The 25295-nt window shown below is 46.9% G+C and overlaps 2 protein-coding genes across 10 annotated transcripts in view; one reads left to right on the forward strand and one right to left on the reverse strand.

The window, feature by feature from the left end:
- Positions 1-4126, reverse strand: part of TMEM94 (transmembrane protein 94) — a 50667-nt gene extending 46541 nt beyond the window's left edge. For all 7 annotated transcript variants that reach the window (XM_030505700.1, XM_030505711.2, XM_030505710.2 and 4 more), the window contains exon 1: positions 3969-4126. The gene's annotated coding sequence lies outside the window, so the exon portion shown is untranslated. The remainder of the gene's footprint in view (positions 1-3968) is intronic.
- A 78-nt stretch (positions 4127-4204) lies between these two features.
- GRB2 (growth factor receptor bound protein 2) overlaps positions 4205-25295 on the forward strand; it is a 59237-nt gene continuing 38146 nt past the window's right edge. The window contains exons 1-3 of one of the 3 annotated variants that reach the window (XM_030505721.1): positions 4205-4431; positions 4551-4659; positions 17789-17994. In XM_030505721.1, coding sequence (XP_030361581.1) covers positions 17917-17994 — 78 coding nt within the window. In that variant the 5' untranslated portion in view covers positions 4205-4431; positions 4551-4659; positions 17789-17916. Of the gene's footprint in view, positions 4432-4550; positions 4660-12564; positions 12814-17788; positions 17995-25295 lie in introns of those variants that run through there. The other 2 variants (XM_030505722.1, XM_030505720.1) reach the window with 2 other exon arrangements.

Consider the following 25295-nt stretch of genomic DNA (forward strand, 5'->3'; position numbering starts at 1 on the left):
CATTTCTTGCTGCCAAAAGTGGATTCCTCAGGAGCAGAAGCCTGAGCTGTCACCAAGAATAGAAACACGGGGGAACAGAGACCAACCAAAAAAGCAGCTGCCTTGGAGAGAATGGCTTAGATTAGAGCTGGTGGGTTTGATACCAGCACAACCACACAGTCTTCCTCCTCCTGAGTAGCTGATCATTTGCAACATGGGCACGTTTGCTGATCTCTGGACTTCCAAAAGTGCATCAATTCATACTGTCAAATTGCTTTGAGACTCACTGAGAGCACAGAGTAACTCCAGCAAGTGAGCTGGCAGCCCCACTCCTGGTGCAGGAGCTGCTTGTGAAAAACCTTGTCAGAAATAGGGCCAGTTGAACATCCTCTGCTTCACTAACCCTAGATTATAAACAGGGATGTGCAGATCTGCTCCAGAGAGAGACTGTGAAATCAATTTATTAGTATCTGTAAAGTTAAGTGAGATCTGAATTAGTGTTGCATGTGTGCTAAGTATTATCAACGCAGCAGTGGTCATGTATCTTGTCTGTGCATGGCTGTGAAAAATCCCAGTTGATTTCACACTTCCCTTGCTAAATGACAGGAATTAGAGAGATCCACTCTACCGTGAATCAGGAATAGGATTAAACTTGACATGAACTTACAATTTGTCTTCCAATTGACAAGTGTGCCTTTGGAGGTGAAATTACCTTGTGATTAACCCTTACTCATTGAGTTTTCCAACAGAAAATCTCTCTGACTTCTTTCTTCAGCACAGGACACGCACATTAGACTTCTTTCAAAGGGCAGTGGTGGCTTGAAGCAAAAGCTGAGCAACAAGGAGGGAGAAGGGGAGTAGGAAATAGTCAATGGTTGGACTTGATGGTCTTAAAGGTCTTTTCCAACCTGGCTGATTCTATGATTTGGCCCACTTGTAAGAGCCAGACCATTGGTTTACTTGCATGATTAACATTGGTAAAACAAGATGCTACACAACCAAAACAAGGCATTTATTTCTGTTTTAATTTTGTGCTGGTGAGTTGAGAAGTAATTGATGGCTATGATCAAAAGAATGATCAGATCAGTCTACTTACTGTTTCCACTGGGGCTGATACTGTTTCAAATGAAGGGATAGTAAATCTGAAAGATCTTTGCTGTGTTCATCTTTCCTTACTTTGTTAAAAGAGAGTTGGGAATTAAAGGATTGCTTTATCTTTTCTGCTTCAGGTACTCTAAGCCTGCCACAGAAAGACACAGCATGTGTACAGTCTGGATCAAAGTGGGAAAGGCAACAAAAGGCACAATTGTGAAGGATGGAGGGGCCCCTCCAGCCTCTGCAGAGCGCTGAGACATCATCTGCTCTGTGGCGCGATGCCTTGAATGACAACTAAACCATTTCACAGCAAATGTAGGGAAGGATTCACTGCAAAAGTGGCAGCTGTCACTCATCGTTGGGATATTGGTTATTATGGGAAGCAGGATCGTTAAAACCTCCCTTAAAACTACCTCCCTTAAAACCCATCCTGAAATGCCAGAAACCCACAAAAAGGCAGCAGCCCAAAATAAGAGTCAAAAAGCTTGTGCTGTATTTATAGAACCTTCCAGCAAATCAATGTTTGCTGATGTACGCTGCCTCACAGATAAAAGTGCAGCTCTTTCTCTTAATTCCAGGTTATAAATAAGGGTGTTATACACATAGTTTATAGTAAATCTAGGCAAAAACCCAGCCTACAGCAGTGTTTGCCATGTGGAGATATTGAACAATATCATGCTGATGGGAAGGTGTTCACTGGGAGTTCCCCAAAGCAGCACCTGAAGGGCATTAAGCAGACCAAGCTCCTACATTCATGCAAAGCAAAGCACAGCCCTTATGCAGAACAGACACTGAGCAGTTCGAGAGATTTGTGTATTTTGCTATTCCCACAAGAAGCTCCATGCAAGTTTTATGATGAACATTTGTATGATGAACTGTGTCTAGAATTAGAGCAGTGAGCTGACTCACTCCACTGAGAAAGGAAAACAGAGGAGCTCTTTACAGCTCCTTAAGAACTACTCTCCACTATTCACTCAAGAGTATTACAGATAAGGCTCCAAAGTGCCATATTGAGCAGACAAATGGTTCCATACATTATCACAGGTGTTAACCCAACCCAAATCCTACTCCTCGCAGGCCTGCGTGCAGGACAGTGCTGCCCAAGCCCTCATAGGGCACTCTTTTTGGTCAACCCTCCAGAAGGACTTGCCTTTTGGCCAATCCCCCATGGCCCAGCCCTGCTCTTGGCTGGTCCCACCCAACCATAGGTGTATATAAACCCTTCCCATCCCACCTTCACCTCAGGGCTGCCTTTCTCCCTGGAGTACTGTGGTCTCTGCAGTGCTTGTAGCTGCTTCTAGCAGGTACTTTGGGTAGGACTCTAACAGAGTCAAGGGTGGCCTCAGAGATACAGAGACTAAAACAGAATGGAGTATGAAGTCCAGGGGAAGGAGGTTTGTTTTCTTGGTTCCACTTGCATGTTGATTTGTTTTGTAACCAAGGCTAAGACAACTAATATCTTAATCTTCTCATCTGATAAAAAATGTTGGCAATGTGTTTATTTAGAAGGTCATGATTAAGAACAGCATTATGTAAAGTGTTTTGATGTGCTTAAGTAAAAGACAACAAAGCAGTGTCAGGCACTGTTCTAAGGAACAAAAGATACCTTGCATAAAGCCATCATAATGTAGCTATTTATGTGTATGCCTGTATTGAACAGGCTTCTTAGAAAGCAAATCTAGTTTGCTTGGTAGGTTATTCAAATTTGGCTATATTTGAGCAAGACCCGTAGTTCAGTGCAGCACAGCCCCTATCAAGGAAGTTTGTTTCTGTATAAACATGCATTTCTAAGGAACCCAAAGTGTTCCACAGAGGTCATGTCCTCCTATACCATTGTATCTCCTCATGTATGAGCTGTCTGTTCAACTACGAACTTACTCTGCAATTGGTGGGAAATAATAGGATTTTAGGCAAGCATGGAATAACTGCTTCCTTTTTTCAGGAAAAGTAGCAGTATGTACTACTTGGTGAGATAGACAGGTGCTTCTGCTTATCTGCTGCTACCTTGGTAACTTTTAAGACTGGTCAGAGTAGCTTAAAGAGACTTCTGTAGCACAAGCTGTCCTGTGGAAGCTCAGTGAGTCTTAACTGTGTGCTAGAACACTCCTGTCTGTGGGTTTTCCCTTCCTCTCTGGCTATCTTTTAGGTAGATAATATAATGTAAGACAAACTTCTTGTGCTTTATGTAATGGGATTTTTACCTGGGATTGCTGGCCCTTTTCTTATCAATCATGGCCTGTCTTATCCTGATAGGAGAAAGCTCCCAAACAACAGACAAACAGCAGTAACATAATCCAAGAGCTCCATGGATCACACCTTTCAGAAATACCACACACGGATGAATGTCTGAGGCAGAACGAAGCGTGCCACGAACTTCTGCTGAGCAAAAGCCTGCGGTGAGGTAGGAGCAGGAGCAAAGCAACCGGCTGAGCCGAGGGTTAGGCAAACTCCTGAAGGCGTTTTAGCCGCAATTTGGGGCCAGCCCTAAAACCCTGACGCCGATACGGGGGGCAGCGCTGCCGGGGCTGAGGAGCCCGGCGGGGGCTGCGCTGCGAGGCGGAGCTGCGGGAGAAGCCCCGGCGGGTGCGCTGAGGCGCGAACACGTGTGGGAGCGGCTCTTCTCGGTCTCTTTCATTTCCTCTCCCTCTTGGGCCGCTCGGAAACGCTCCGGCGAGATGCCAAGGGGAGGCTGCGTGAGGGGAGCGGCGCTGCCGGGCCCGAGGGGCGGCGGGATCGCCGCCGGCTCTGCCTCGGGCCTCTCCCCCCGCCATGGCGGGCAGCCTCCAGCCGAGCCGGGGATCCCGCTGTGGGAGCGGCCGGCCGGCCCTCCCGGCGCCGCTCCCCCGACGGGACGGAGCCCGGCCGCGCCCCGCCGCCGTTCGGCCCGTACTCACCAGCCGCGCCGGGCACTCTCGGCGGGGAAGCCGCTGGCCCGCCGGGCCTCCCCCCGCGCCGCCGGGGCCGCCATCAGGGTCACTGGCAAACGGGACGTCACGGCGCTGGGGTGGAGGGGATACCCCGCGATGGGGCTTCGGGGCGGCCTCAAGAAGCTGGTGTCTGGTTGGTGAGATCCCGTGCGGCCACCCGTAAGCCGCGCGCTGATTGGTTCAGGCGGGGTGGAGCGCGAAGCAGAGCATCCGCCCTGGGGGCAGGTCGGGGCGAGCCCTGAGGGGAGCCCGGGCGGGCTCAGGAGCGGCGGCTCAGCCCCGGCCGCAGCGCTGAGGGGAGGGCGGCCGCCACAGCGCCGAGCTGAGTGCCGGGATGCCGTCGAAGGGACGGTGCTGAGAGCAGTGAAGTGAGGAGATGAGGAGAGCCCACGAGTGGCCTGTGGCGTGAGGCGCCATCCCCTTGGCTGAGGTGGGTGCCCCTGTCAAAGGAGGGTGAGGGAGAACGGGTGTCCCTTTGCCAGGGCTGCGCCTCTGCAAGGGGAGGGTGACACCTGCAGATCTCCCTCTGAAAAGCTGCTTTTGCCGTAGATAACCAGCGGACCGGCGGTCTCGGAGGAGCCCTGAGGTGAGCTCACCCGCTGGGTGCCGGGTGCGCAGGGAGCCGTGCGGGGAAGGAGCACACAGCCCTACCAAGCCGGTAATCTAACGAGAAATCTAAGCCGCTGCAGAATCTGGAAAGGAAATCAGAGGTGTGAGGCGGAGATGGCCCGTTTCTGTGCCTCCGAAAGGAGATTTGGGGGTTGTCTTCTCAATTCATACTGGCTAAATTGAAAAGATGCATGTTCCTTAGCTTTAATTCCCTTCCTCTTCCTGTAATTCATTGCAGAGCGGGTATTATCCCAGGTTGTGATGCAACAGTTCCCATGTGAGATTTTGCCTTACAAAGCTGATGATAGTTAATGTATTAAGCTGCAGGTGCAGTTGTTTGTGATTTTTATGGTAATAAACTGTACAAAGGCTCTGCACTGTTTTCCCTGCAGATGCAGTTTAGGATGAGAAAGTAGTATTTTGGGAGTGTACTTAATACTCCTTTGAGACAGCCTGCTTTCATGGTGCCTGGATACATACGGAGTGCAGGAGTTCTACAAGTGTGATTTCAGCTCTTTCAAATGCAATGTAACGTCTGGTGAGGAAAATGAAAGGCACAGAACTGCTCTTCCTGAGCTTGTTATCCAGAACAATTCCCTTTAATCAGTTAACAAAGAAACCCCACAACTCTTAATACACTTGAGTGACACTGTAACTGGTTTTGGTTTAAAATGGCAGGTCTGGGGAATTTTATGGTGTCATATAGAGACAGTACAAAGAAGGGGAAGAGGATAAATGTGTTCCTGGAGTTGTAATAAGATGGTGAGTCGTGCTTAGTGCTGCATGAGCATCTTTAGTTCCTCTTTAGATTGTTCCACTCCTAATAAAATATGCCTAATTAGTAGAAGGTTTTATTTAAATGGTCAGAGTAAAGATACATCTTGAACAGAGATCTGGAGTCTGGATTGTTTCCCTTCTGACACTGATTCCCTGTGGGTTTCGAGCAAGCCACTAATAAAACCTGTTTTCACTCACAAGTGTGCTGTGTATAGAGTTTCTGTCAATGAGATGTGCAGTTATAGGAGCTGATAGACTGGATCTTTAACCTATTTGTGCTTTTATTTCCTCCTTAATACGTGTGATCTCTCAGTCTACTTCAGAGTGATTTAGGGACCTAGTGCTTGTAGAGCGTGTTGTGTTTAAGTGGAAAAACATTATCAAAAGGTGGTGTTACCAGGATGGTTGGAAGAGCAGAAACACCCTTGAATTGGACAATGTTGCTATAGCTTCAGAAATAGCACAGGTACCCAGAGAGCACTTTTCCTGTGTATTCTAGTACTAGATGACAAAGGGAAACCTCAAAAGGTGAATGCTGGGAAGTACTCAAGAGGCACTAAACTGGTCTGATATTTGGATCTGAGAACTTTGGTGTAAAGACGTGTTCTACAAGCAAGCCATCCTCTCTATGTTTTAATATTAGAGTTGTGAATGAATGCTCTAAAGCTAAACAAGATAATATCACTTCTGCATGTTTATAGTAATGTAATATTCTGGTGTGGAAAGCTCAAATCAGTCCATTTTGCCTGCAAATGAAGATTACTTCCCATCCTTGCTTCAAGATAGCTATTAAAACTATTCCTTGGGTGCTTTTTTTCCCCACATCCTTGTACTTCCTGGAACTGTTTCACTGTGTAAAGGCCTCTTATATCATTTTGGTAAGAAGGGAGTTCACAGAAATGAAGCAGCTACTGCAAACCTCTCTGTATAGTCTGAAAAAGCTAAATTTCATGCTCCCCATGTCCTCAGCGCAGGGATATAGTGTCTCCTCTTGGGACCATGACATATGGGCAGAGACGTGGCTCAGTTTGCAGTAAGCTTCCGCCTCTGGCTTGCAATGCCTGACAGATCCAGGAGAACTATTAGACCTCCCTGCATGTGCCTTTCAGTCAGTGCTCATCAGTGTGCTGCTGCGGGTAGAGCAGACAGGAAAATTTGAGTAGGACCACTTTAAAGCAGGTATTGTATGCAAAAAATCATCTTTCTTTGCCTTTGTTTTTAGGTAGTTAAGCTCTCTGGCATGATGAAGTTGCATTTTTAATCAATACTCGAGTAGCATTTCTGAACAAATGATGTACAAATTAAATTGGAGAGAAAATGTTGTATTGTTTAGGCAAGGCAATTGCTGTGTGTCTGATTCCCCCACCCCAGGCACATTGCATGATAGATGCTAGGAACTGACCATGTTTCTGATATGTATGTAATGATAAGGGGAATTAAAAGGGGAAGATTGTTACAGAAGCTGAGTCTTAAAAGCAGTAGTTGAGCTGACCAACACCTCTACCAAAGCTGAAGGGAAGATGGTATTTCAGTTTAGCTAAATGATATTCCTTCCCAGCTCCTATATATTGTTTAATAAATAAGGGAGATGCACTATAATTCAATGTCTAATTATAAAAGAGACTCTATTCCTCAAAAGAGAGAGATTCAGCCTTTTAGTAATAAACAGCATCTGCTTTGTTTTTCTCCAAACTGAAAGGTAATTGAACTGACAATTCCAAGCTGTCCTGAAAAATGACAGATGACTGAACTGGGAGTAGGAAGAAAGCAGAAGCTCTTTTGTGCTGAAGAAAGGGGAGATGACACACTATAGTTGGATCTGGTTCCCTTTTACAGATGTCTTTCAGAGGTTAAGCAGCTCCGGGTGACCTCAGCCAACTCCTTTTATTGTTGAATTTCTTAATGTCAGCAATGGGTGTTACAGTCCCAGGTAGAGCAGTATTTCCTACGTAGTCATTTTTATAACAATCTTGTCCTTTCTTCTCTTTGTGGCCATAGAAACACATGTGGTACAGAAGAGAATCTGCTTTTATTACATTCTTCCCAGCTCACTGGGAAGAGATAAGACTGGAGTGCTTTTGGTTTGGACTATTTGTTTTCTGCTTAGTTTTGAGGCTAAGCTAACTTTCTTTTGTCTGCTGGTCTCTAATAGTCAAAACAGTCCCTGTTTGTCTCGCATGGTGATTAAGCTGCTTCACAAGTGCTCTTGAGATCTGTAATGAGTAAAATGGTGAAGCTATTTTGGCAGATCAGCTGTTCTGTCTGGGTCACAAGCACCAACACTTATTTACTGCACTTGGACAGATTCACAGAAACAAGCAGTTGTGGTAATGTTTCAATATGTGTGTGAGAAAGGCTGAGCAGAGCATTAGGAGGGGTTTGGAGCGGGGAGAGCTGATGGTTACAGCAAGGCTCCGAAGCCAACAGCTAGGAATTTTGTTCCTAATGCTGTGGGACATTATTGTATGGCTTTAGCCAACCCATTCACTGTCCTGCTCTCCAAAGAACAGGCACAGAAACCACATCTGGACAGGCTTTTTCCTTAGCTTTGCTGCCCGAGTCTCTAATTCATGCTGTCACACAGTGTTCCAGATACAGGCATGTGGGTAAATCCTTTATCTAGACAGAACTAGATCTGGAATTAAGGCTTTAGAGAAACTCCAGTAATACCAGTTAAGCTGATAAGACTCCATCAATAGGCCAAGCTTGTTTGGTGACTATTTTAATACTTAATTATGAATGAAGGCAATTTGTTGCCTTTCCTGTCTGCAAGTAGTATCTGCAGGTCTGTTGTATGTGGTCTAAGACTAGCAGCTAGATACTAGGTTTTCTCAAGGTATTTAGCATCTCCCTAGAGCAGGTCATAGTCATTGCTTTTTGGTTGCATCAGGCATGTTTGATGAAGCAACTTCTGCTCCAAGACTCAATCTAGTAAATGGAATAGTTTTGGATTTTAATGGCCCTGGCATGATTTTTACACTGAGGCCAACATGAGGTGATGTGAGAAGAAAAAGGCAAGAAGAGAATGTTCATGTAACAAATATCAACAGCCCCATTCCCAGCATTCTCTCCTTGCTGTGCCTACATTCTTGGCATTCCCTATTTGCTGCACCCACTTTATTCCTGTGCATCTCAGGGGCATATAGCGAGTAAGTTCCCCTACAGCTGTCAGGACACTCTTTATGGCATTACATTTTCAGCTTGTAAGAAAATTGATCAGGGCTATCTTGAGTTATCTGCATCTATTCTGCATTCCCCCAGCAGATTCTCTGCATTGTTTTCTGTGGGAGGAAGCTTTCTGTCTTGGTTTGTACATCAGGTGGCTTGTCACAACTTGGATAACACACACATAGTGTGAGGGTGGGTGAGCTGCAGCAGTACAATGCAGAATCACAATGTGAAACTTTGAGCACCTTCAGCTATGTTGAGTGAGTCGGGGTTTGCTTTGGGGAGCTAAAATATCACTACAGTTCTCTGAAATCAGGAAGCGCCCCTGAGGAAGAAAGGTCCGTGTTAGCAACGTGGTTTACCACACTTATTGTGCCAGATGCCATTAAAAAGTCATTGCAACAGACACAAAATTCCTTACACTGGCGATTGTGAATGGTAGTTCTTGATGACCACAGGTCCTCATGTCTGAAGAGAACGGGCTTAGGAACAAACGCAAAGACCACAGAAAGGATGAAGTGAGGTGCTTTGGAGAGCTCTCGCAGGAAGGTTTCCTCTGCCTGGGGTTGGACAGAGGCTGAGGCACATGGAATGCAGGTTAAGCCACATCGCTCTAAAGAAATTGCTTAAGTGTTAGAAGTTTGTCAAGGAGGTGGTGGGCCTCTGAAACACCAGAGCTGGTGAAGCAAGGACTTCCTCCAGGCTAGAGGTTCCTTCTGTTAGAGTTGGGATGTGATGTCAGATTCCAGCAACCACTAAGCAGTTCTTACACATCCTCAAGGGAGTTACACCCACCCTGGTTTATCTTTGATACTGACAGCATCTAAAGCACTCGGATGTTGGATTTTTCCTCTTGATTGATTAGAAGCTTGAAAGAATTTGGCCTCATACAAGTTTGTGTCAAGTTAACATTACAAATTAAGGCACTGCAAGTTAAGGATCGCTTTTGTTCTCCACTCAAGCCTGGGTTTTTTGTGTTGCAGCCTCTGCTCTACTGAGAGAGATGATTGCTTTCTGGTCTCTCTGTGTCTTGCACTGTCATGAGACAGATCCTGCTGGAGATGAATTTGCTCGCAGTGCATGTGGAATGGAACGACCACAAGGCTCCTTCTTTCACTACTCTGTCAGTTCATAAGCTTTTAACTTGTGTTTGCCAATAGAGAGAAGAGATATGAAGCAAAGCTCGAGCAAATATTTTCTGCCTATGAACCCTCTCGAAGTTCAACAGCTCTCCCAATAGTTTCTAGTTGCTCTTTTGTTTGAGGCAGGGGCCCCTGGGCTCCAATTTAAGCTCTGCCGCTTAGTTTTCAAAACCACCTTTGAAGTTGCATGTGTTGATGCTCTCAGCAAGTGGGAGTGAGAGGTCACTTCTTTCTTCCTTTGAATGAAAAGAAACAGTCTAGAATATCTTCCTGCTTAGCGTTTAGTTTCTTGCATCAGCCTTACAAAGCAGCACATTTACTGTGTACAGTAGCACTAAGATGGGGATAAAAATTAGGAGCATGTTAATATCTCAATCCATGCCGGAGTTGCTTGTCTGGAGAAGTGTGTTACACCACCACATGCTGAGTTCCTGCATTTGCTGTGACAACACTAGGAAGTTAATCTTTAGGTGACATGTAGTGGGAGCTGCGAGTCCTAATAGTGGAGAAGTTTTCACAATAATTAAATTGCACTGCAAGGACACAGACATTCCTGGAGCAGAGTTGAGAGACTGTGACAAGATAAGGGACGTGTTATCACCAGGGTTTGTCTTCGTAACATTTGCACTAACGTAACTGCTGTTACTAATGTTAAACTTACGTTATGTCATCTGTGACCATTGTCTTTAGGCAGTATCATGGCATTAACAGTAATATTCCAAGCAGAAATTGCACATCTTGAGTGGCTGTTGATACAAAACCAGGTTTTGTTTAATATTCTTCTGATTTATTGATAGCAAAACCTGGATATTGATGTCTCCAGACTGCTCTGAGAAGTTTAGAAGCTATGCCAGACACCAAGCTTTGTCTTACTCTTAGTACTTAAAATACTCCGAGCTAATCTTAGATTATATTTTATCACCACAAACTCTCCTAGAAAATCCAGGCTATTCCTAGACTACCGAAACCATGTGAACCTGATCCTCTAGCAAAACAATGTCTGTGTTGCCTTTTCCACCCTTGCTTACAGCCAGGCAGGATTTCAGCCTTTGCTGCGCTGAAGCTGCCTGGTGTTTGCAGAGGAAGTTGGGTATTTTCCTAGAGCATGAATGTGTTCGCAAGCTGGGGAAGACATTCGACAGTAATTGCTTCGCAAGCAAGTCCATCTCAGCAGCTCCTTTATCAGGAATATCTTTCTCTTACCACTTTGATCTCTGCTATTTGTAAAATGTGTCGCTTGTTTGATTTTCTAGGGCTGCCCTTTTAAAGTCGGGCAGCTGCAGGCTCCTAAAGTAGCCATCATTCAACTGGCAGCTGTTGGCTGTATCTGGCTCTTCAAGTCCAGCTAAAAGTAGCTGCTCGAAGTTTTCTGAGCTGTTCTTTAACTTACAGGAGGCTTACTGAGAACTTCTAAATGCTCATTTTGAGGTCAGACATGAAACCAGAGAGTCTGTAAGCCGATGCTATGAACATGTACTGGGGACTTGGAGGGATCTTGGAATCTAGCTCTGATTTCATCAATCTTTGTGTTGTCCTGGGTGCATCACTTCTGCAGCCTCAGAAAGAACATCTGAAACATTTGTAATATCCTCAACTCCTATAGCTCCATTTCCCCACCCTTTCCAATATTGGGAGAATTCACACCCTCCCCCAGCACCCAAATGTGGCAGTAAGTTAAACCCCCTTAAATACAAGGTCCTTGCTATTAAGACAAGAAAAGGACCTTGCTAAGGGGTTTTAACCAGAAATTTCATCCAAAAATAACCTCTCAGGAATCTTTTTGAAGCATTTAGAATGGGAATGTTAGCAGGCAGTGTTTGCAGACCATGGTTTGAAGCTGAATTGTACAAAGCAGCAGTATTCTGATGTTACCCTCATCTTGGTACAGCTGGAACCATGACACCCCCCTGCAGAGTACAGCTGGGGAGATCAACCCGTGCGGTGGCTTGTGTAAAAGAAGTGGGTTTAATTGGAGGCTGGAAATCTGCATCTCAGTCTGCTTAAAAGAAAACATTGATTATCTCTAAATTAGATGTAGTCTTGGTCCAGAATAATCCTAAATTTACAGGGGCCTGGATGTGAACCCTGCAGCTTGCGTCTCAGTTGTGTGGTACGTGCTGTGCTTACACTGCCTGTTCCACTCCCATCTTTTTGTGGGTGGCAGAGTGGGGAGCAACTGATGTGGAGGAGAAAACCCCAGAAGTAACCCCTGTAGCTGGCTCATCCTTTCATGGGAGCAGCACTGTGGTTGTAAAAGCCTCCAGGTGAGAACCAAGCTTTCCCCTCTACAGCCGGGGGAAAGCTGCTTTTATTCCATGGCTTTATCGAGGAATCGAGGCCTGATGCTTACCTTTCACTGTGTGTTATTAGCCTCTTTTCAAGCTAAAAGAATGGCAGGAGGGTCAAACACTGCAGGTGCAATCTGAATTCTGCCCTCCTCTATTTTAATTGCAATGTGTAATCACTGTTACATGTTTTTCCTACAGCCTGGGTGCCTTAATCAGTGCTCAGAGAGGATGCTAGCTATCAAGTTATGGCTTTGCCGGGTGTATTCTTTGCTCTCCGAGCTTGATGAGCTCTGTCCCCCTCAAACACCCAGTGGACAAGGTGCGAATTTCCCTGCTAGTAACTCTTGTCAATGATTCCTCCTTGCTAGCCTGCCTTGCCTTACAGATAAACTAGGCATAAACCCTGCGTGGCTTCACCTCCGGAGCCCTGTACTCATGCCCCGCTTCCCCCGGAGGTGATGGGTACAGCCTCCGTACTGCCCGGGAGGGCTCCGGTGCGCGGCTGCTACCTCCCGCCTCTCCGCGCTGCCCTCCGCGCCCCCTGGTCCTTCCCCGCTGCGCCTGCGCGGGCAGCGCTGAGAGCGCGCAGGCGCCCCTCCCGCCTTAGGCGGAGCGATCGCGCAGGGCGCTGACAGTGCCGCTCTCGCGAGAGTTCCTGCGGGAACGGCGGCGGCGGCGGAGCAGGCGGCGGGCGGCCGGGGGGGGGGGCCCGCGGGACGGGGCCGTAGCGGCAGCCGAGGCGGCGCTGGAGGGGCGGCCGGGCCGCGTGGGGCCGGGCAGGCGGCGAGGACCCTTGGGCGGGGCGGCGGCCCCCAGCGCTGCGCGGTGGTGAGTCCGGGAAGGGGGGGGAGTGTGTGTGTGTGTATATGGAGGGCGGGCCGCCGACCCCCAGCCCCCGCCCCGGTGCGCCGCGGGGAAGGGCCTTCCCGGTGGGGTCCCGGCTCCTCTGCCCTCCGCGGGCCTTGCTGGGGCGCGTTAGGGGAGGGACGCGCTGAGCCCCGTGTGCCGCGGCCTGCGCCCCTGGGCTGTTCCGCCTTTGCCCGCCGTGCTCCGCAGGAGCCGCCTCAGCGCTGTCCCTGCGCCCCGCGGCTGTGGGCCCGCGCCCCGGCGGGCCCCGACCTTGCTGAGGCGCTTGTCGGGGCGCTGCGGGGCAGGGCTGCCCCGGGCGGGTGGGGGTTGGAGCAAGGGCCTGGGCTGGAGAGGCGTTATCTGCTGGGCGAGATTCCCCGGGCCTCGCACGGCTCTGTTCCGCGGGTCCCCCGGGCGGGTGTTGGTCTCGGGGCGCTTTCCCCGTCGCCGAGAGGCCGGGGAGTGTGAGCTGTTCTCGGGGCTTACTTTTACCATTCCCCGGAAGAGTTCCGTAACTTCAGGCCGCTTCCAAAGGTTAAAAGGTTGTGAATACCCTGTAGGCAGGTTAACATCCATCCTTTTCTTTCTCCAAAGACCTTTTGGGTCGTGCCTCAGACGTGAGTTTTATGCTAAAGAAGGACGTTTTTCTCTTTGCCACCTCTTTTCTCTTCTGAACTTCCTGCTTGAGATGCAGCGCTGGTTTTGGGTGGGGGGGATAAGGTTTAGCTTGCCAATATAGTTTCAAATCATCTGTAGAAGACAAGGATGCAGTCTTGTTAACTCCCACAGCATCTGACTCAGACATCTCTTTATAACCTAAAGAGCAAAATACTCTGTAGCACAGTTAATAACTGGGAAAGCAGCTCACAGATAAATACAGTGTTTAGGGAAGTTAACTCCTTGTTTCAGAAAGTATTAAATGCCTGTGGTCGAGGGCCAGAACGTGCAGGGTCACGGATTGTTGCTGTTCTTCAAACACTGTGGTGTTTGTAACCCGTTTCTCTGCAAACTTTGGGTATTGACAATTTGTACCAAAAAAGAGACTTTTCAATTGTCATCATCTCTTATGCTGATTATGTCATGTAGCACTTTAAGTATTTCGTAATACCAGAACGCTTGGAACAGTTAAAGCTGCTTATAGAGTTCAAAGTAATAATAATAATAAAAAAGGCAATAAATAAATTTTGGCAGAGATAGAAAGTTTTCTATTACCCGATAAAATTATTTCATCTGATAAATATTATCTGTGCTTTGTGCTGTAGCATAGCTCTGTGCTATCGTGAGTTGTCCGCTGGCAAGACGTGCTTGAGGAAGTTGAAATGTGTTAACGCAGTAGATGAGGGGTGTCATTTGTGATCCCGAATGCCTGGAGTTTATATGTTGATAATGTCTATTTTACCTCATTCATTTCTTATGTTTTACTTCCTTATTTGGCTAATGCGAATTAGTGCTCTGCCCTTACCAGTTTTTTTCTTTCTATTCTTTTGTCTAGAGCCTGTCACTTAACACTTCTGCATGTCTTCCAGATGATGTATCCACACATTTTTCTTCCCACCAGCCTCTGTAATGTTTTGTTCTCCAGCAGCTGAGGAAGCCTGGATCTGATTCTTTGCAAAATCTTCCACTGAAGGGATCTTCTTTCTTCCCTCGCTTTGGCTTTTCTAAACTGTCTGTTCTTCTGTTCCTGCCCATATCACTTTCCAGTGAAACAGTGGAAAGAGAACAATGAGAAAGCTCTCAGTTGCTAGAAAAAAAGTGCTGTTTGTAAGAGCAGACAAAAAGCCTCCCTCTGCCTGAGTGTTTTTTGAAATATCTAGTGAAAAGAACGTGAGAATTGTTTCCTGTTGGCTACAGGCAGGTTGGTATTTGTAATTACTTACATCCCACCCTGAGCTGCAGCACTCGATGGTAATCAGAGTTTACTGGTAGCTGCAACTGCTGCCTTTGCTTCTCTGCCCCCTCCCAGATATGATTGGAAGAGCAAAGGAAGTGTCATGCCCCAAATCACAGTAAGGAGAGAGGTGAAAACCAGACAGATACTCAGAGCAATCTCAGTCATTTCTCTAGTGAGATCATCTGATAATTCTTGTGGTGCGTGTTCGTTGTGTTCATAGTTTGCCTGTTAGTCCTTCATACCTGCCTGATTCCGTTTGAAGTCCGTGGGGCTGGGGTACACTGTGGTATTTCAGTGTGTTCTGTTTCTCTGCTGTCTGCCCACAGCAGATACCTCCAGCTGTGCTCTCGGTGGGCAGAGACCAGCACAAGCTGCTTCCCCAGAAGCTTTTTCTTGCCCTTGTTGGCCAGTTGATTTGTATTTTAATAACTGTGTCTGTCTGTCTATAATGACTTTTATGAGTAGTGAAAAGCAAATGCTTTCTGAGTGGCTGCAAGGGAATTGATATTCTACCTTTACCTTTTCTGACATTTGCTGTGTAAGTGTCTTGGCTTAATATTTTCAAAGCTTTTCCCTAATTTCCATGGAACTTCCCTGTGTAAACTGCAGCTCCACTTTTGCCTAAAGTGATGATGAAGGTTTGGTTCTATGCTGCAGCTGCTGTTAGTTCTGTTACCTGGAAACATCCCTCCTTTATATGCTGACAGTGTATATGATGGTGGTAGCAATATGAATGCTGGAAGAAAATTGTGTGATGAATCTCTTTCATCTTGCATTGTGCTGGAAAACTTCCCAACATTGTGCTATTGCTAAGCTCAGGGAAATGCCAGTGTAGTTCTTGGAAAGGCTCTATCAGTTTCTCTGAGAAAGCTGAGCATTAACTCCTTCTGTTAGAAAAGTAGTTCTGAGATGCTAACGCAGTACAAGGTGGCAATATTTGTGTGTCCTAAAGAAAGGAACATTTCCCAACTGGCAAGATTTTGTTTCTTTAACTGTGTCTTGAGCCTTCCTTGTATTCTTCAAGTTGTGCAACTTGCTGTTATATTCCTAGGTTTGGAACTTGGGGTTTGCAAGCAGTGTTCCCTTAGCTGATAGTGTTTGCATGCCCGTGTAGTGATACACATCTTCAAACGTAGCATTGTGCTGCTTGGAACACCACAACACTAATACTTATCCTTTGAGAAGGATTAGAAACAGCTGAGGTTTGCCATGGAAGGTGCAGGAGGTGTAGAACAAACGTTTGCATTTTCCATCGTTTCACACACAGTCATTTATGTTGCTCCTTAATATTGCTCTAACAGCAGGAAATCATAAATACCATCAGTTAGAAAGACCAGAGGCCAGGTTAGAGGCATGAGGAGGTGGTGAACACAGAGGTGGCAAAGAGAAGATGTTCCTGGTGAAAGAAAGCTATTGCTGCTGTTCATATGAGTGTGCTGTGGGTGTGGAAGACTGACATCAGAACGATGCTTTTTCATCGGCATTGAAACTAAAATGAAGTAGTTTAGAATCACCAGAATGTAGCAAAGATGAGGCACCTTTTGCTTTTAATTATACACGTTGGTCAAAGCTCGGATCCAGTAGATCTGTTCCCTACGGTTGCAGCAGCAGATTGTTCAGTTGGGATCTCTGTGGCTGCTGACAGCCCTGTCAGTCTCAGCGCTGTGTAGGAGGACCAGAGAGTACCAGAGAAAACCCCAAGCCCTGCCCACATGGGACTTCACCGAGCTGGTCTGGTTTTCGCTCGAAGTAAATCCTGTAAATACCTCTTCTCCTCCTGCCAGCTTCCTGCGATAGAAATCTCCCTTCTGGGGTTTGCCTCCAGCTTCGTTATTCTTTACGGGCAGCTGAAGGTTGGGCAAACCCGGGGCTCATGGCACAGGAGCGTGTTTATTGCTTCTCCGTGTTCATGGAAGGCAGGTTTCTCTCCGAAATGAGAGGCTTCTCTTGCCATCTGCTGCCTTTGCTTGTGGCAGGGCTCCTTCTGGGCCCTAAGCAGAGCCTGAATTAGCAGGTGCGTGGGTTCACTGCTGGTTGTCACAGCTCTTCTGTCTTGAGTTGTCACTGACAGGTACCAGCTCTCTGCTGGGCCTTCACAATAGCTTTGAACTTACAGACTTGTTTTTCTCCTGATCCCGTATCTTCTCTGCTATCCAGCATAGCTGGAGTGAGATTAAATCCTTCCTCTTCAAACCCAAGATCAAGATTTAAGCCTTTCCAGTGGTTTCGTTGTGCCTTGCTGGGTTTGATGTTGTTTCTTCTCTGTGCTCCTAAGAGATACACAAACATCTTGATTTTCATGCCGTGCTTTTGAAATGCTTTTAACATGTTCTGCTGCCTAAGACACTGGAATTTTGGGGTGGTTTTGTGGCAGAGCGAGCCCAAACTTTTGTCTCTATGTGATATTGTTTGAGGACACTTCAGTGAACATTTCGATTCCAGCAAAGCTCTGTTAGAGAGGACCCCCAGAAGCCCCTCTCTGCTTTGTCTGACTCTATTTGAATCGCTGTGAGCCGTATGAATGGAAAAACCCCGAGTTACTGGTGTCAGCTGCATCTCCAGACCGGTCCTTCCCTGTGCAGGGTGCGGGCTGCCCCTCTCCGCGGCCGGCGGGGGCTGCCGGGGCTCGGTTCGGTGGCCGTGGCCACCGCTGGGACTACAAACGCGAGGAGCCGGTGGCTGCCCGGGAGGGGCGCTCCTGGGGCTCGGCAGCCGGGCGGAGCGGCGCCGGCGGCGGGCCCTGCCAGCGCGGCTGCCCCGCGGGCACCACCGCGACGCTGCTGCTGCTGCCGCCGCCGCCGCCCCGGGGCGAGGGCCCGCGGCTCCTCCCGGAGGGCCGGGGCCGGCCGCGGAGCCGCCTCCCGCCCCCGGGGCAGTCGGGGCGGCCATTGGCCGTGGGACGTGTCACTCGGGCGAGCCGGGCCTGGGCGAGCGGCGGCGGGAGGAAGCGGCGGCCGCGCCGCGCCGGGCGGAGGGAGCGGCGCTGGGCGCGGCCCCGGCCATCGATCCGTGCCACTTCCCCTAATGGCCCGTCTCTTCCTCCTCCTCCCCCTCCCCTAGGGCGGATCGTCCCCCGGCCTCCCTGTATGTGAGAGACGGGGCCGGCGCCTCGGACGGAGCCGGGCCGCGGGAGGAGCGGAGGCTTCGGGGAGCGCTTCCTGCCCACCGCCGTGCGCGGCAGCCCCAGCATGGAAGCCATCGCCAAGTACGACTTCAAAGCCACCGCGGATGACGAGCTGAGCTTCAAACGGGGGGACATCCTTAAGGTAAGCGGAGGGCGAGGGCTCGGGAGTTCCCTCCTTCGCCCTGGGCTTTTCAGCTTCTCTTCCTGTCCGTCAGACCTGACCCTCCTTTGAGTCCCCAGGGAACGCTGCCTCCTCTTAATAGAGTACCGCAAGATTTCCTCAATCCCAGCCTGATCTCTAAGAGCAGGAGCAGCTGTTTGGTGTGTGTGTGTGTTCATTGTGCATCCCAAAGCGTCTCATCTCTCGCTGTTCTAAGATTGGAATATCTGAAAACTTAGTCGTAAACATGGTTGCAAATAAGCAGAAGTACAAACCAGTCTCTACGCTGAATTCCCTTCGAAGAGAGGAAACCCCTTAAAGTGATCAAGATCAATTTGATATTCCTTTCCTTTGCTCCTGCCAAGGATTCCAGTATCAAAGAACGGTGATTGGGTTATTTCTCAGTAGGTAATCTTTAGCATCAGGCTGTCAAATATTGGCACTGAGTTTTATCTTCAGTCCTGATGAACTCCAATGATAAGCTTGTGGCTGAATATTTAATGGATCTGTGCAGATGTAAGTGGATGCTGGAGTGCATTAGACGAATTCTGGTCTATAGTCTTTTCAATATATCAAAGGCTTTTTAGGCTTTGTCTTGGCTGTATTGAGGAATTTGAGGAATATCTGAATTTCTGAAGGTATATTCAAAAAACTGGACACAGAGAACAAGCCCAAAATTCTATGTTTTGGATAAAACCCCCAGTGCTTTGGCCTCAGTGAAGCACAACTCTGAGCTTTGTTGCTGCCAAGCCCTAAGAGCCATATTGCAGAATGCTTTAATGGAGCTTCATTCAGAGTCAGGATTTCCCCATAAAATGGGCTTTACCATCCTGGTTTGATGTATTTTAAGCTGCTGCTTTCTCCAATGCTTTGAGTAGAAACAGTGTTGGGAGGTGCCTGTGTGCAGATATAACTCTGTGTGTGCTGACAAATCAAGTCCTCAGACCTCAGTGGGATTACTCATCTGCTCAAAACTTTTGCCAGGGAAGGGCTTGATTTTAACTGCTACTTGAATGTGAGTTGGCAAAAACCCAACCTTGATGGATAAACTTGTGCCTTTTATAACTGATATTTCAATGACGTGACTGTGGCTTTGTTAAAAGGGCACTAAAATGTGTGGCCATCAGCAGATAGAGGTTGCAAAAATGTATCCCACTGTTAAACTAACTGCATCTGTGTGTGTCCTGCTCATCCCTGGGCCATACTTGGCCTAGAAAGACCCGTACACCTCAACTCCTCTGTTGCAAATGACCAGAGTATTTCCTTCTGCTGCTTTTAAACGTTTAAGGCTCAGAATTTTAGAAGCCTTCTGGGATAATCTTGCATTTATTATTCTTAACCTGGGCTGTATTTGTCTATTTTGGGTTACTGCTACCCTCAGCTTTTATAGTCTATTGGAGGTAGAGCACAGCTGAGGTCAGTTTGTAGAACGTTCCGAACACAAAGGAAAAACTGAAGTATAATGAATTATGGTTTATTTGAAAGTGGAATCTTAATTATTTTGATCTAGTTTGGTTCGAAATTTGATGAAATACATGAAAAAATATGTGGTAAAATTTGCATTCATTTAGAAACATTTTCTTCTCTGAGAATTAAAGGAAAATAACATTTTTTAGGCTTTGGAAGCCTCGTCTCTACTAAAACTCTTACAACTACACACAGTGGCTGATAGTAACATGTTCTTGAGTCCTTGCACTTGATGTCATCCCACAGGTACACGTTGTTCCCAGTGATAGAAACATAGTGTATATATGATGTTACACCACATTACTGATTGCCTTTTTCCTAAAGAGAGGGATTTTCCTACTCTACACAAACCCAAGCCTGAACATCCTCATAGCACCGATGAGCAGTTCTTCACACTGTATTTCAGCTCATGTTCTGAAAAGGGTTGTTCATTTTATAGATTTCCTCCATAGATGAGTAAACTGAGTTATAGAAATGGTGAATTGCTCAAGATTGTCACTGAGGTCAGTGGAAGCTCCCGGTTTCAGGAATCCTTCAGCACACAGCTGGGTCCTGTGCAGCATGGTGAGGGTCACTAAAGCTGGTAAAGTTCAGACAAATAAGCCAAACCCAATTCCAGTTGTCACAGTTCACTTTATTCAGGCTGACAAAGCTCTGTGAGGCTTTGTCATTCTGAAAGTCTGGTTCACTTCTAAGGTGTTTCAAGTTGTGGAACTGAATTTCCCTCAGACATGTCAGATCTGTTTTGTTAGTACTTTGCTCGTGACTGAGAAGTCTCAGGGGACCCCATTCGTGTACCTCATGTGATCTGTGCAATGAAGCAGGTCAATCCTGCTGCCCTCAAATGAATTGAGAAATCAACTTGTACCCTGTTGAATGCACTTGCGCATTCACTCTTGAGATAGCCTTTGGTGTGCTGCCCACGTAACCTGGTGTGCAGCGAGGGCTTCTTTGTATCTAGCTGTTGGACGCCTGTCTTGGTGCACCTCCAGAAAGTCAAGTTGGTTTGGTGGCAGGTATGATAGAATCATAGAATAAACCAGGTGGAAAAGACCTTTAAACTCATCCAGTGCAGCCATTCCCCAGCACTGCCAAGGCCACCACTAACCCATGGCACTGAGGCCTCGGCTACACGGGGTGTGAACACTTGCAGGGCCGGTGGCTCCAGCACTGCCCTGGGCAGCCTGTTCCAATGCCTGAGCACCCTTTGGGGAAGGAATTGTTCCTCATCTCCATCTAAACCTCCCCTGGTGCAGCTTGAGGCTGTTTCCTCTTGTCCCATCCCTTGTTCCTTGGGAGCAGAGACCAGCCCCCTCCTGGCTCCATCCTCCTGTCAGGCAGTTGTAGAGAGCGATAAGCTCCCCCCTGAGCCTTCTCCAGACTAAACCCCCCCAGTTCTTCAGCCATTCCTCTTAAGAGGGTGATGGCAAAGGATTGTTTCATAGCGAAACGTTGCACCTTGGCCACACTAAGGAAAGAACGCAATCTCTGACTCTTTAATTCCCACTCCTTGGGAAGTTCATGTTTCTATCCTAGGAGAGCAGGCAGAGATGCCCACTGGCTCGCTCTGATCTCAGCAGATAACTTGCCTGTGATGTCATGGTGCCATTACTGCTGCATACCCACATACTCAGGCCTTGATTGAACAGCATTTGAACTGTAGCCATTAAGCTGGTGGTTAGTAATCTTGTGGCTGGTTTCCAAAAGTGACTGAAGATAGTTGACCTTTGCCTTGCAATTGTAAAACAGCTGAGGGAAGAGGAAAAGTGCTTGGCCTTTGCTTGTGTGGGCACTGTATGGCAGAAGCTGCCTCTGTGACTTCGAAACCCTGGCAGTGCACTGCATCCCCTTACCCTGTTGTCTGGTGGTTCTGTAGCAGTGTGTGGTGTTGCTGTTCAGGAGGTGCAAACTGACCCTTGGACATTTTAAATACACTAAATACTACTTTTCCAGAGCAAGGGAAGATTCCTGCTTCCTTCTGTATCTTCTGATTACAGCACAGTGCTGCAGCTCTCGGGATCACCGTTGCTGTCATGTGTTGGTGGTTGCTTCACAGGAACTTGGTGACTGGCATCCCCTTAGAGGTGCGAAGAGGCCCTGTGCTGGTGTTTAAATAAGTAAAAATAAAACGGAACTGGGGGGTTCCTACTCAGAATGTTGATTTGCTTGGAATAGTTGATGGTTGCTATGATGCTTTTTCAGTCTTTTCCCCGTTCGATTGCTGTATTTGTTGAAGTGGGGAGTAGTTAACTTCCATCTCTGTATTTGTTATTCGGGTTTTATGTCCCCCAAAACTATTGTATTTGGAGCAGCTTCTGGTCTTGTTGGCCTTTGTGCTAACTGGCAAGTATCCAGACCTAAAGTGTGCTAATACTTGCTGGTGGTTTGGCAGGAGATGGGGGGGAGGAGAGAAGAAAAATCATCATTCTTCCTCTCATCTCATCATCATTCTTTTCTCTATTCCTCCTACATCTAATCCAAAGAGTACAGTTAATACTGTGGTGCTCTGATAACCATTTCTGCATGGTTAATGCAGAAGCACTGAGCACACTCAAAAATATCTTGAATGTTGTGGGGTTTTTAAAGAGCTACAGACCACTGCTCCATTTCCTCTTTCTCTTTCTTCTGTCAGAGGCTTGGGGCATAGCTGCAAAGTGATCTTCTGAAGAACTGAGTAAGTTCCTGTTCCCAGTAGTTGTCAGCATAATGAATTCAGGGGCACTTACAGATTGTTTTCGTGAGGAAAATTGTTCAGGTGGTGATTTAAAATAGAGGCCATGGTCTTTCATTTTGGGGTGTTCGCTTTGGTGTGACACACACAGACCAGCTTCCCTCTCTGCTAAAAGAAGGAATTCCTTGATAGAATCTTGATCACTTGATGGTTTCATTCAGCAGAGTGATGGGTTTTTCCTGCTCTGCTCACACTCAGGACGGTCACCCCGGGTTCTGCTCATGTGCTTGTTTCCCACCAGCCTTTTCTTTCTGTCAGCCTTGAAGAGGATCGAGTGTTTGCAAACAGTTGATGCTGAGGTGGCATTTTCACTTCCTGCATGAAAACCATCTTTCTGTGCCTGGCTCCAGTGAAACAGTTTTGAATAGAGGGAGGAGTCTGCTAAACAAGGGCAGCGTGGTCTCCCTTCTCTTCTCCCTTATCCCTTGGCTTTGACTTCACCTGCATTGCCTGTGGTGTCTGTGCCAGAGAATGGAAATCCATGGCTTGCTGTGAAGTACTGCAAAGACTTTTCCTCTGTTTAGGGTGAAATTGTCTTTACTTTCATCCTTCTCTCCCTTCCTCACACACTTCAATCATCTTTCCTTGCTTTTTGGAAGGGGATGGACTCAGGTGTGGTCTTGATTTTAACATGAGAAAGAGTTTTCTACATTAAGGCAAATTGAAGCACTGTGTGCTTTATAGTGAAATAGGTCAAGTATTGGAGCGGGTTGCCCAGAGAAGTTGTGGAATCCCCATCCTTGGAGATCCCCAAACAAGTCCCTGAGCAAGCTGATCTAATTAGACTTCTTCTGGGCAGGAGATAGATGAGGGAGTTCTGGAGGTCCTTCCAACCTGCATTATTTTGTGACTGAGCTGTGGGTGGCTGCTCTGTTGTATGTGATGGTTGATTTGTAGAGGTGTGCTTAGGTCGTGTTCCTTGGCTGGAAGCACTGAACGAAGATCGTATTTGTCATCAATATGTGATCGATATTGCAGTCAAGGAACACAAACCTCAGATAATCACAGAGACTCATAAAGACAGGTATAATTATCTTAAATGGAGTTGATTTGCCATCCTGGCAGTCGCAGTTCTGTGTTAGAAGGAGATGCCTCCTGTAAGAGGTTGCATTCTTCTGGTCTACCCAGCTATGCAGTGCCTGTGTTTTTAGTACAAACTTCTCCAATACTGTTCCTCTGTGTATGAGGATAACCTACAGATAGAAAGTGGGATGTATTTGGTTAATGAACTTCTCCAAGCATCAAGGGAAAGGGTTGTGGGAAGGATCTCCCTCACCTCCACAAGGTGTGTGTGCCCAGGAAAGAACACACTCATGGATTGTATTGCTGAAGGTGTGTCTGTGCAGAAGACGTAAACAGGGAGTGTTCCAGACTGAAGGGCTTTGCAGGCAAGGAGTAAACACATTCTTCCTTAAAACCAGCATCTTTGTGTTTATTTAGAAGCTATTTGTGCTGGTTATTTAAACTTGTCACTGACAGCAGAATAAAATTAGCCCTTGTGAGCTGTGTGCTGCTGGAGTTTTGAGTGTCAAGCAAAACACTGATTAAAGCTAGTGGTCAGCTCAGCTCATTTATTGTATTGATTGAACGTGTATTGCACTCTGCTATAACCAGGAGAAATGATGCTCATCTGAAGCTCCATCTGCCTTTTGCCCATGTAATGGAAGTGCTGTTGTTCCAGCTTATGGGGTATGCCAGACCTGTGAGAGGTGTTAGCAGAGACAGAACCAGCAACTCAAGCTTTGCCTTGCTAAATTAGTTATCTGCTTGTCCAACATGTGTCAAACTGCAGCCGGTGCAACGGGCTTTGGGGTTATTTACTGCCAGCACAAGAATGTCCTCTCTCCTCTTTGGTTCAGTGACCCTTCTCTTGTGAGGAACTATATGGTGAGAATTTCAGGTCGATAAAATCTGTTTTTCTCAGGTGATAATGGACCAACTTTGATTTTATTATAATTTTAATTAAAATGGTAAAAACTTGATCTCAGTTGGGGGAAGAAAAGAGGGATTAAGCTTTTCAGTGGCATATATAAAGGATTGAGAGTATCATAAATGTAGTATTAATAGTTTTCCAGTTTCTGTGCAGAGCCCTGTCATTCTGGGGGAGGAGGAGGGGTCCTGTTGGTAGTGAAATTCAGACTTTTCTGGTTTCTCATTGTAATAAGGATTCAACTAAGCAAGAGGAGATAAGGAATCCAATTTGACTGTGTGCAGCTCAGCCTAATGTAAGCAGGGAACTATATGACCCCTTGATAAATCCCTTGTGCTTTCAATTTGCCAGTGGCAATATACCAGAAATCAATAACTAAAGCCTAAACCTCAGGAGCAAAATGCACTGGGTGAAACTAATTCTATTTCTTTGAAAATGCAAGAAAAGGAAGCATTAGCTCCCTAACAACACTGGAGCCAAAAATCTTCTAATCTCCCATTGAGCAAAAAGGGAAATGTGATTTACCAAACCTGATGAATTTCACAACACAAATCTAGGCTAAAGATAACATTAGGACTTTCTCACAACTGCTGTGAGACTGAGCTGGTGGATTAATTTAAGGCTGTTACACTGCTGATGCCAGACTGCCACACTTATCTCGCTGGTTACCCCTCAATTAAAGCCTTTTCTATAGTCTTCATTTATTTATGTAGGTCTTGAAAGGTTTGAAAAATCAAAGCTAGTTCTGGAACCATAACAAGAAACAGCTTTAAAATACCCAAACACACCCCCCTACGTGCCTCCAACAAAACACATTTAAAGCCATTCACAAAATGGGCATCAGCAAAGGATTTGGCAACATTGATGAACTAGTTGAGGTGAGTTCTCTGAGTTTTCCCTGTGTGACTCTGTATGTGGCATCACATTTCTGGTCTGTGGTGTTGAATTGCAGAACATCCTTTGGGTTTGCCAGCAGAGTGGTGGTAAAGCACTAAGCAGAGCTGTGAGGAGCTTGTCACCTCTCTGCTTGCAGGTTGGTGTATGGGTATGTCTGCACTGCGTGGCCAGGAGATGGGACTGTATCTTGTGTGGCTAACTTCCAGGGAACGGGAGTGATGATAACCACGTTATGGGATTCAGCACAATTCAAAACTA

This window comes from Strigops habroptila, chromosome 14 (genome assembly GCF_004027225.2).
Source record: "Strigops habroptila isolate Jane chromosome 14, bStrHab1.2.pri, whole genome shotgun sequence".
Taxonomy (NCBI): domain Eukaryota; kingdom Metazoa; phylum Chordata; class Aves; order Psittaciformes; family Psittacidae; genus Strigops; species Strigops habroptila.